The sequence below is a fragment of the Schistocerca cancellata genome, chromosome 9, assembly GCF_023864275.1.
Source record: "Schistocerca cancellata isolate TAMUIC-IGC-003103 chromosome 9, iqSchCanc2.1, whole genome shotgun sequence".
NCBI classification, from domain to species: Eukaryota; Metazoa; Arthropoda; class Insecta; order Orthoptera; family Acrididae; genus Schistocerca; species Schistocerca cancellata.
This window is the reverse complement of record NC_064634.1, coordinates 412,348,398-412,360,682: the sequence shown is the minus strand read 5'-3', so window position 1 is coordinate 412,360,682 and position 12,285 is coordinate 412,348,398. Positions and strand designations below refer to the sequence as shown.

At 43.1% G+C, this 12,285-nt stretch overlaps 1 protein-coding gene across 1 annotated transcript in view; it reads right to left on the bottom strand.

The window, feature by feature from the left end:
• Positions 1–12,285, bottom strand: part of LOC126101458 (translocation protein SEC63 homolog) — a 173,193-nt gene that overhangs the window by 15,670 nt on the left and 145,238 nt on the right. The window contains exon 16 of the mRNA XM_049912111.1: positions 3,825–4,028. Coding sequence (XP_049768068.1) covers positions 3,825–4,028 — 204 coding nt within the window. The remainder of the gene's footprint in view (positions 1–3,824; positions 4,029–12,285) is intronic.

Here is a 12,285-nt window from a genome sequence, read left to right as displayed (position 1 = left end):
AGCTTTTTAGTATGGTTTTCGGAAAGCCAAGTTTCTTGGAGTACCATTACTATATTACCTCATGTTTGGTTCTTTATTATTGTGTAACATTATTATGACATAATATGTGTAATAAAATGAAAATGTGCACTTGAAATTCACAGAACAGTTGAAACTAGCTAATAGTATGAAATGAAATGCTTTGTTTCGAATGAACTGACTCCCTCTGTGGAAAAGATTAATAAAAACAAAGTTTCTTTAGCAAACCAACAAAAATACCTTCATTGTTCTGCAAAGCAATTAATGTTTGGTGGCCAATAATGTGGAAATAAAATAAAACCAGGGAACTTGAACTAATAACATATTTGAGTCTTCCATAGTTATGTTAATGTATTTTAAATTATTTGGTAGCTCCCAGCCCCAGAAATCCATTTTGTTTTCATTTGATGCAAGAGCTCTAAACAAAGACAAAATAGCAAAATCAAGAAATGTGAATGCAGGTCACATGGAGACTTCTCCCACTTACAATTCTGACTGCTCTGTGCAAGCACAAATCTGGCAGCACAGGTGTGCAAAAATAATTTTTCTGGGTAACACGTTGCTACTTGCAGCTACTGCTTATACTGTCACACTTCCGGCAGTGAGATGCAGGAGAAGGTTCTGCTAATAAGAGATTTCAGCTCTGCACACTCACATGAGCCCACTGGCAACTGCTCAAACCAACCTAATTTAAACATTTTTGAAGCCACGCTCATCGAAACCAGTTTGCTGTTAAGAAGTATTTCATTGTCTTTGTCTTAAAACCTTTCACAAATTTTACTGTCGGTGGACATTTGTGTCTGCACTGTGTTTTGTTCTTGAAAACAGTGTATTTTCTTTGCAACTTTAGTTTTATATTGATGTTTTTCTCTCGTTTATGTTTTATTGCTGCAACATCTTGCAGTAATGGGCTACAGTAAAACTCTATGTTAGAGTATCAGTTCTTTCCAGCCAAAATTACAAAAATTTGACTAAAAACTAAAACAATGAAAAATTCCCAGAATTCTAAAAAATTCCCAGGTTTTTCCCAGTCTTCTCCCAGATGAAAAAATTCCTAGGTGTTTCCTGAATTTCCTAGTTGTCCCAAAGTGTATACACCCTGGTAGTGGTATGACAGAGATTTAGAAACCATATTTTAAACTGTAAAACATTTCCCAAGTCATATGTGGGATCTGACTGTAATTTATAAGTTATGAAATGCATTTTAAAGCCAAAGAAACAATACAAAATAGAAAACTAAGTAGATAGAACCTGCATGGGATGACAATGCCAGAAGTAATTGATAGTTCCAAAGGGAACATCAGGCAAAACTGACAGAAATAGGCTCAGATGATCTGAGGAGCCAGTGCACGGAGTTAATACCAACTGCTACTGGTCACCAATTGGCAATTGTGAAAGCTGCAGAAGAACAACTAGACGAAATGACAAGAATCAATAAAAATTGTTGGGTAACATACGAATTATTCCACATCGGAAAAATATATCTAAAAACAAAGGTGATGTAACTTACCAAACGAAAGAACTGGCATGTTGATAGACACACAAACAAACACAAACATACACACAAAATTCAAGCTTTCGCAACCAATGGTTGCTTCATCAGGAAAGAGGGAAGGAGAGGGAAAGACGAAAGGATGTGGGTTTTAAGGGAGAGGGTAAGGAGTCATTCCAATCCAAGGAGCGGAAAGACTGACCTTAGGGGGAAAAAAGGACAGGTATACGCGCGCGCGCCCTCACACTCACACTCACACACACACACACACACACACACACACACACACACACACCCATCCGCACAGACACAAGCAGACATTTGTAAAGGCCTTTACAAATGTCTGCTTTCGTCTGTATGTGCGGATGTATATATATGTATGTGTGTGTGTGTGTGTGTGTGTGTGTGTGTGTGTGTGTGAGAGAGAGAGAGAGAGAGAGAGAGAGAGAGAGAGAGAGAGAGAGAGTGAGAGAGAGAGAGAGAGTGTATACCTGTCCTTTTTTCCCCCCTAAGGTAAGTCTTTCCGCTCCTGGGATTGGAATGACTCCTTAACCTCTCCCTTAAAACCCACTATCCTTTAGTCCTTCCCTCTCCTTCCCTCTTTCCTGATGAAGCAACCACTGGTTGCGAAAGCTTGAATTTTGTGTGTATGTTTGTGTGTGTATCAACATGCCAGCGCTTTCGTTTGGTAAGTTACATCACCTTTGTTTTTAGATGAATTATTAAATTTGATTGATGAAAGGAGAAGACACAAAAATACAGAAAATGAAGCAGGCAAAAGAGGATACGGATGCTTAAAAATTTAGACCGAGAGGAACTGCAAAATTACAGGACTGTAATGGTCAAAGGAGAAATGCAAATCTGTAGAAGTATGCTTGCCTATCGACAAGACAGATTCACTTAAAGGGAAACTGAAGAAACTCTTGGAGAAAATGGAAGCAAGTGTAAAAATATCAAAAGCTCAGATGGCAAACCAGTGCTACACAAAAGTGGGAAGGCTGAAAAGTGGAAAGAATCAATAGAAGGGATGTATAAACAAAAGAAATGTGAAGACAATATTATCTGGAAAGAAGAGAAAGTAAATGAAGATGAGATGAGAGATGCAATATTGTGAGCAGAGTTTGAAAGAGCACTGAAATACGTAAGCCAAAATAACAATCAAACAATGAAAAATCCACGATGGAATGTAACAAAGCCAAAATAAACTATCTGACACAGTGAAACAGCATTCCTTCAGAATTATTTAGATCTTCCAGACAAGCAAGACTATTCAACATGTTCTTTTATTTTGAATTTTAAATTTTAATCATACAATCACATGAACATTCCATAATGCCATGACTGTTTTTGATCGGCATTCTGACTGATTAGGGTCTTTTATTTGTTATATTTTTCTAACACAGTCAATCATTAATGTCCAAAGACAGTGTGAATTTTTTCCTGTTCAACATGGTTCGTGGATATATGAGGCATGCAAAATACCTTCAGACTTTAATACGAATGTAATAGTCCCTGTACCAAAGAAGGCAGTTATTGTCAGGGATGAAAACTGCACAACCAACATTTTAATAGTCATGCTCACAAAATATTTACATGAATTATCTACATAAGAATAGAATGACTGATAGAACCTGATCTGCAGGAAGATAAATTTTGATTCTGGACAAGTATTTAAGAACTCATGAAGCAATACTGATCCTTTGACTTTTCTTAGAATACAGACAGAAGAAATACAAACCATATTTAATGCAAATTTAGAAAAATCTTTTTAGAATGTTGACTAGAAAATATATTTTTTGAAATTCTGAGGATAGCAGGAATTAAATACAGGGCAAAACTGCTTATCTACAACTTATGCCGAAAACAGACTGCTGTTGTAAAGGTGGAAAAACAGATATGAAAGGAAGATAGTTTTTGAGAAGGGAATGAGAGAAAGTTGTATATGTCCTGTGTTATTAGCCAATACATTGAGCAAGCAGTAAAGGAAACAAAAGAGAAATTTGAGAAAGGGAATTAAAGATCATGTGGCAGAAATAAAATTTTTAAAGTTTGTGGGTTACATTGTAATTCTGTCGGAGATGGCAAAGGACAAGCCGAATAGAAAATATTTATGAGATGAACATCAATGAAAGTAAAAGAAGGGTAATAGAAACGTATATCATGAACAAACATCTGGTTTGCTCTCGTTACTGTCCCACTACTCAAGTAAACAAAAATTACAATCTAATACATAATCATTCACTGAAAATCATTCTTCAATAAGCAATATAGTGGTAGATATGTTTGCAAAATAGAGTTTGGGTATGGAACTGACCTTTATGTCCTGCATTTGGTCAAAGCCAAGATACGAATCTGACTTCAGACAAACAGTGAACGTGTAGATGCCAGGCCATCGTGGGGCAGTGAATTTTAACTGCACTTCCTCTTCCTCCACAAGAGCTGTCACATGGTATGGAGAAGTTAGTAAAGTGTGGCTCTTGCGATCACTGATATAAACCCACCAGTATTCCTGTTTATCCTGTGTAACAATAAAAATATAATGAATTCTGAATGATTAAAATAATTTTCTTAGAAAAAATAAACAAATAAAAACAAAAAAGCTAGTGTGTCTATTTCTCCTTATGGGGTACATTTCATATAATAATCACATTTTCTACTACTCTTTATGTTTGTTCAACCCTGCAAAATAAATTAATTTCTACATTCTACATTTTACTTTCACAAAAAGGTTCTCTCTCATATAACACTATAACACTTGTTTTCAGCTGCTAGTGCCTCTCTAAAATAAAGAATATAAGACATAACTATGCACATGTATGCAGAGAATTTTTCTAGCAATTCCTGTTGGTAATTATTGTAATTAGATATAAGTAAAGGGTTGCCACAACTTACCCTGATATTTCCCTGATTTGAAGACAAGTTTTAACACTTTTCCCTGACAAATTTTGAGATCTCAGGGGCAAGCAAAGATATAAGTTAACAAAGAAATGCAAGGACTTCTGTATTTTTAAACATGTGAGCAAAAATCTTATGTACTAACACCAACATCTTTTGTAATGAACTGTTTTTAGGTGGAGAAAGCAAGCCACATGGTATATTATGTTTCATTAAGACCACTCATGTTATTTTATTTCAATAAAACAAATCACGTTTGGTGACAGAAATAACGCATTTCCTTGGAGTCAAAAGATAGATTTAAAATATCTTCACTGATTTCAGAAATAGCTTCAGAAAAAAGTAGGCCTCTTGAAAGGAGTTTATAAGGCAGCGAAAAGTCATGTAAACCAACATTATAGATGATCTCCAATAAAATGTTGGTTCTACTATGTTTTTTATTGTCAGTTATTACCTACTTCTATGTCTATTATTTTACAGGTATTGTGTGGTTTTTCTTCCATAAATGCATGACTACACAGTGTACAAACTGCCAGCAACTGCCACAATTTTCTTCTTCTTATTGTCAATACTTTCTAACATATAAACTACTTTTGAAGTGTCAAAACTTTACTAGAAAAAATAAAATGTTTATACGCAATGTACAATGTACTCGCAGTTGAGACAGTCGCAATCCCTGAAATCCACCACCCTTGCCTCTGACCTGCCGAGGAACACCGCATTCCTGTATCCATAGATAAACCACAAAAATCCGCTACCTGACAGGCCAGATCCATTAGAGATACCCACAAAAAAGGCCTGCAGTTTTGGCCCATCATGGGAGTCCACTTTTGTGGCCAGCCATTCTCATGTCACAGACACCATGCTGATGAAATAAGACCACACTGATCAATCCATGCAACAGACAATTTGCGAATACTCTGAGAATCAATAGTAATGAGGATCAGTAACAACTCACTGTGTGAAGATGATCACTGAGCTGCCTTGCTAGGCAAGCAGCAAGAAGTGGTGGCAACAATGACTGCAAGCTGTGGGGAGTGATAGAAAGGGGAGAAGTAGTAAGAATGTGTGACTAGGGAAGTGGCGCACATACCCTGCTGCTCCCAGCCAGCGACGATGCACGACACCTCAGTAAACAACCTATTTCATTTACTGAGACATAAACAAGATTTTTCCAGTGTTTGTTTTTCAAATTTCGCAGATATTTCCTGATTTCCCTGGCATGTTCGAATTCCCTGATTTCCCAAAACTTTTGGCAACCCTGAAGTACAACACAACAGGAAGACTGAACACAACTTTACTCCATGGAAGCTTTAATAACTTGGGCAAAGTATTTAAGTAACATTCAGCAGGAACTAATTATGTACACATACAGTTGCAGTAATAAACCTGGAGAACTGATGCTGGGTGTAGCTCGGCTAACCTTAAACATACTTAGGCCTGTGGTGGGCTCTGACAGTGATCTCTCTCTCTCTCTCTCTCTCTCTCTCTCTCTCTCTCTCTCTCTCTCTCTCACACACACACACACACACACACACACACACACAGGTCTGAAGTGCCTCTTGGATGACACGGCACTGCTGCATTCATGGCCTATTGAAATTATGCGCACGTCATTGCACTCTTCTCTTAGGGAGATCACAGATTCTTGAGACGTTCATGCAGTCTTCCTCATTCACTAGGCTCTGGCTATTGTGGCAGGCTGCAACAGGAGCAAACGGTCTGAAGTGCTTCAGGCGTGCACACATTTTGCACCCACCTTCCCATGTCAAGCCATATGGCAAGACCAACTACACCTGAAATGTTTCCAGTCGACCTTGGGCATTGGCTCTGGTGATGTTGCTCACAATGCTGATGGTACTGGCATCAGTGGTTGCACAGAAAATAGTGATAGAATCACTGATGATAGTGTTGGAGGCAATAGAGGAACTGCTGGTGCGGCCACAGACAACTGATGCCCTTGCATGTGCAATTGTGAACTGGAAGCAGCAGGTGATACGATGCCCAATGAGGATGGCTTCAGAGGCGATGGTGTGTGTAGTAACACGATTCACGTTTCCGTCGCACTTCATATAGTGTAGACTGGGAACCGTCTGATAGGTATGCCCGATGTGAACTCACTGGGCACGGCCCGTGCTGCCCGGGTTGTTGTTCCGCCGGCAGAGGTCGCAGCCGAATTCTCGCGTGCCCTCTGGTGGCCGGGACTTTATTTGCGGCAACTACTGTCCGTGACGCGCCATGCCGATGTGCGCCTCCCATGATCTTTCTGGTGGCTACTGCACTCCTCCTACTTTGGGGGGTGAAGCCACTGTGATCCACTGTCGGAAGATGGAGCGTTGTGCAGTAACGATGACCACCATGTCCATTGGAAGGCTGGAGTCGAGGGGATCTGCCAACCCTCGAGTTGGAACTTTCGAATACGGCTGGAAGTGACCCACACGAAGATGCCCCCGTCGTCCCACCACCGGAGCCCGGGACAGAACAGGCGACAAGCCATCGAACTCCGGATCCTGGTCCACCTCGGGAGGGGCAAGACCCAGTGGCGGGGACGATGGGGAAGGGACGACCACAGGTGAACCAGCCTCCTGAGAAACCGGGCCTGCGAGGGGGGGCCAGCTCTCGCTGGGGCATCTCGAATGATGGTGATGCCGGTGCTGGAGCTACCGGACGCCGCCAAGGCTGAGAACCATTGCAGCGGGGCGGAGTCACAAGTGGGAGGGGCGGTTGCGTCCCCTGAGAAAACAACACGGGTGTCGGCAATGGAGAAGCCGGCACCCGAGGGGTTGGAGGCTGGGCGTCCAAACGTGGACGTAGCTGATTTTGGTGACAACATACCTCCCGGTCCCCCGCCTGCACGGTACAGAGCCAGCGTCCATTGCGGCGCAGGACCACCGCTGGTATCCAACGTGGATTGAGACCAAACCCACGTGCCCAGACCAACATCCCCCGCGGAAAGCCAGGTACCCCGTTTTCCGAAGACTGGCGGGGACCAGGCCGGAGGAGGTGCAGCAGAGTCCTAGGTTGGCGCCCGTGGAGGAGCTCTGCGGGGCTGCGTTCTCCCATCGGTGTGGTCCAGTATGCCGTCAGGAAAAACGTCAATGCCTCCTCCGCAGGAAATTCGTGTACATACTTTTTCATCTGCGTCTTAAATGTGTGCACCATGCGCTCGGCTTCCCCATTCGATTGTGGATGAAAGGCGGGAGAGCAAACGTGCTGAATACCGAAGCGCCTACAAAAATCCTGGAAGGTCTGTGAAGTAAACTGAGGTCCATTGTCCGATGGGTGACTGGCAGACCTTCCACAGAAAAGATTTTTGCTAGTGCCTGGATTGCAACTTCTGAAGTGGTTGAGGAGCAGCAAACCACATATGGGAATCGGGAATAAGCATAAAAAAAACCATTGAGAAAGGGGCCCGCAAAATCAATGTGAACATGTTCCCAAGCCTGGGTTGCAGGCGGCCATGAAGAGAACGCTGACCTGGGAGACGCCTGTTGGCTTGCACACTGGGAACAGGCGGCTACAAGTGCTCAATTTCTCTGTCAATACCGGGCCAGCACACATGTCTGCAAGCCAACGGTTTAGTATGGGAAACACCCCAGTGCCCCTCATGTAATAACATGAGGACCTCCCTTCGCAAACTTGCAGGAACAACCACGCGAGGAGCTGTATCATCGGTAGCCAGAAGGACAACTCCTTCCAAGACTGAGAGGCAGTCTCGTAGAAAAAAATAATTACGAAGAGGGTCTGAGGCCCGGCCTGGGGTCAGGATGACCACCCCTGCTGAACGAGGTGAACTACTTGCCGGAGAACTGGGTCAGCTGCCGTTTCTCTGGCGACTCTAGGACTAGTGATCTGGAAGCCATCAACCGCTTGGCGGGACGCCACATCCAAATGAAAACACACAATCTCCTCCCGATCGAACTTAGGATCCGGGCCCACAGGAAGACGGGTAAGAGCATCGGCGTTGGCATGCTGTCCGGTAGGGTGAAAATGAATGTTATAATGGTACTTAGAGAGGAACAACGCCCAGTGCTGCAGTCTGTGGGCCGCCCTATCCGGAATATGAGAGGCGGGGCCAAATAACGATATTAATGGCTTATGGTCAGTGATTAACTGAAACTTCGTGGCATACAAGAAAGGGTGAAACTTGGTAACAGCATAGACAATGGCCAAAGCCTCTTTTTCCACCTGAGAGTAATGGGCCTGCGCGGGACTAAGAGTGTTAGATGCAAACGCCAGTAGCTGCTTGGAGCCATCCACGTTGCGATGGGCCAGGACCACCCCCACCAGGGTGTATACGGGGACAAGGAAAAAAAAATCCCGGATATCCCGTTTAAAAAATATCGAAAATACACTTTTTCTGTGCTAAGTGACAGTAGGTTTACCGTAGATTTTCCCTCGGAACTGTAAAACTTACCAATCCTTCGCGTAGAACTTAGCGGGGGAGGGAGGGAGGGGGGGGGGGGACGGAGCAGAGAAGTTTTGGAGGGGAAAAAAAAAAAAAAGAGAGAGAGAGAGAGAGAGAGAGAGAGAGAGAAAAGTTTTGGAAAGACCTTTGATTTGCAGCAACATATACGCTGCATATTTTCGTATTACGAAAGTATAAATTCGAATTGCACCAAACACAGCGCGTTAGTTTCTGGAATGTTGCAATGTCCTTTTGTAAGCGAGTCATATCTCAAGCCACGAGATCTCACCAGCCAATGACAGCAGCTATTCATAGCGCGAACACACAAGAGGAAAAGTTAACGGCTTATATTAATGTACACAGTACCGTATATCTACAAGAAAAGCTAAGCTTTCACATATAATATTGGTCTCTAAGATTAACACGCTACAATAGAAGTTAAACTTTCACATGTAATATTGATCTTTTTTTGCGTGTGTTATACTTTAAGATACATCACACAAATGTGCCAGTAAATTTAAAATTATGACATAAATGCCTCGGCTCGAAATTCTTGTAAGTGGCTGGTCCTCAAACTGTTCAGTTTCGAACGCTCAGTGATTTAGATATCCATCCCACTTTCTCACACGTAACATAATTCATCGTGTGTGAAAAGAAATTTCCTTTGAAAGTAACGCTTTCCTAACCACCGTTCGCAATACTGTTAGAAATAGGTTCGATTTACCAGTTGCCAGAGACCTCCAGAAAACGCATTATTGTGCATGTGCAACTGCAGTGGTGTAGGAAGCCCGCATGTTCGTGTGTATAAAGCACTAAGAGAGCTTACATTGCACCATAAAAGAAACAGGGCATCAGAGGATACTCCAACGAGCATCGAAATTTCGTAAACCATACTAAAATGCATAATTCGGCTTTAAGTGCAAATTGGCTTTTTCCAGATTCACAATGAAGTAGGTCCCATCTGATATCAAGCTTTTCAGTGTGGTTTTTGGGATGTAAATTTTCTAGGAGTACCAGTACTCTACGATCTCAAGTTTAGTTCTTTATTATGGCGTAATGCCATACATGGCAGAAGATGATAACGTGCACTTGAAATTCAGCGAACAGTTGGAACTAGCCAATACTGTAGAATGAAACACTTCGTTTCAAATAAAATGATTGCCTCAGCGGAATTTCTTTAGCAAACTTGCAAAAATAACTTTATTCTTCTGCAAGGCGATTAATGCTTGACTGCTGCTAACTTGGAAAGAAAATAAAATCAGAAACTGAAATTAATAATATATTTTTGCCCTCCGTAATTGTGTGAATGTATTTCAATTCACTTGATAGCTCCCAGCCACAGAAATCCGTTTTGTTTTCATTTGATGTGGGAGCTGTACACGAAGAGAAGCATCGAAATCACTTAACGTAAACACGGGTCACGTAGGACTAACCCCCTCCCCACTACAACTCTGACAACTCTGTGCACGTGCGAATCTGGCAGCTAGGGCGCGTGAGAAAAATTTTTCTCATTTGCATCTGGCTGCTTGCTGCTACTACCGATACAGCTAACAGCCAAACTTCAAGTAGCGGGAAGCGGAAGAAGGTACTGCTTATACGCGAGTCAAATGCGCATGCGCAACAGACCGCTGGCAACTGGTCAAACGAACCTAATGTGAACAGTTGTTACGTCATGCACATAGCAAGTAGTTATTGTTACAAAGAATTACAGTCTGCGCCCTACGACCTTTGACATATTTTTGCTATCTGCAAACGCTTGTGCGTGCTCGGTGTTTATTGTCCTAAATTGCACATTTCCTTTGCCACTAAAGTTTTATTTTTTTCCCTGTCATTTATATTTTATTGCTGCAGTTCTCCAGTAGCCAGGATACAATAACATTCTTTGCTAGAGAATCAATTCTGCAGTCAAAATTACAAAAATTTAACAGAAAGCTAAAACAATGAAAAATTCCTGGAATTCCGAAAAATTCCCGGGTTTTTCCCGGTTTTCTCCCGGATGAAAAAATTCCCGGGTTTTTCCCGGATTTCCCGGGTCGTATACACCCTGCCCACCCCATACTGCAAAGCATCTGTAGCCAAGACCAACGGCTTATTGGGGTCAAAAGTAGCCAAACAAGGCGCTGATGTGAGGAGGCCCTTCAATGAGGTGAACGCTCTCTCGCATGCAGGCAACCAATCAAAAGGAACACCCTTGCACAGAAGGCAGTACAGGGGGCCGGCTATGGTGGAAGCCCTGGGAATGAACCTGTGGTAATAGGCAATCTTGTCTAAAAATGCTTGTAACTCTTTCAGTGAAGCAGGCCGCGGAAGGTCGACGATACCTCGGACCAAGCTCCCTAGTGGCTGGATACCGTGCTGAGAGATGGTGTAGCCCACATACTCAATGGACGGTTGGAAGAAGTTCGACTTACGCAGATTGTAACGCAGGCCCACGGACCTGAATTTGAGAAAGAGGGTTCGAAGGTTGTGCAAGTGTTCCTTCGTGCTGCGGCCCGTTACAGTTACGTCGTCCAGGCAATTAATACAATGAGGGATTGTCGACGTGATATGCTCAAGATAACACTGAAATACCACCGGGGCACTGGATATTCTGAAGGCCAACCGCTGGTATTGGTAAAGGCCAAACGGGGTGTTGACGACCGCCAGCCGTTTGGAGTCCTCATCAAGTGGTATCTGATGATAAGCGTCTAAAAGATCGATTTTCGAAAAATAGTGACCTCCCGCCACGGCGGAGAACAATTCATTAGAACGAGGCAAGGGATAGGTGACCACCACCAATTGGGAATTAATGGTGGCCTTGAAATCGCCACAAAGACGTAATTTTCCCGAGAGTTTCCTCACAACAACAAGGGGCGAAGCCCACTCACTAGAAGAAATGGGAAGAACGACCCCGAGGGCTGTCAGCCGGTCTAGCTCTGCTTTTACCTGAGGGCGGAGAGCCAAGGGGATCTGCCTTGCACGTAGAAAACGCGGGTGAGCTGACGCCTTCAACGTTAAGTGAGCCTTAAAGTCTGAAACACGCCCCAGGTCCTCCTCAAAGATATCCTTAAAGTCAGAGATCAAAAATTCCAATGATTGATAGGGAACGGCTTCGGAGACCAACTGTATGGTGTCTGTGATAGAAAAACCGAAAGCTTGAAAGGCATCCAATCCAAAAAGGTTAGCGGAGCTCACATCACTGACAACAATAAAAGTCAGAGGCCGAGTGACTGATTTGTAAGTAACGTCGGTAGTGAATTGAGCCAGTAGGGGAATGAACTGTTTACCATAACCGCATAGACGCCGGTAAACTGGCACCAACGGGGGCAACCCAAGGTCGGAGTAAGTTTGTGCATTCAACAAGGAAAGTGCCGCGCCCGTATCTACTTACAGTTGTAATCGGCGCGACCGAACCGACACCTCGATAAAGAGTTTGTGTGCCGATGCTTCGGGAACCTGGCCCGATGAAACTGCCTGAATGACAACGTCCATG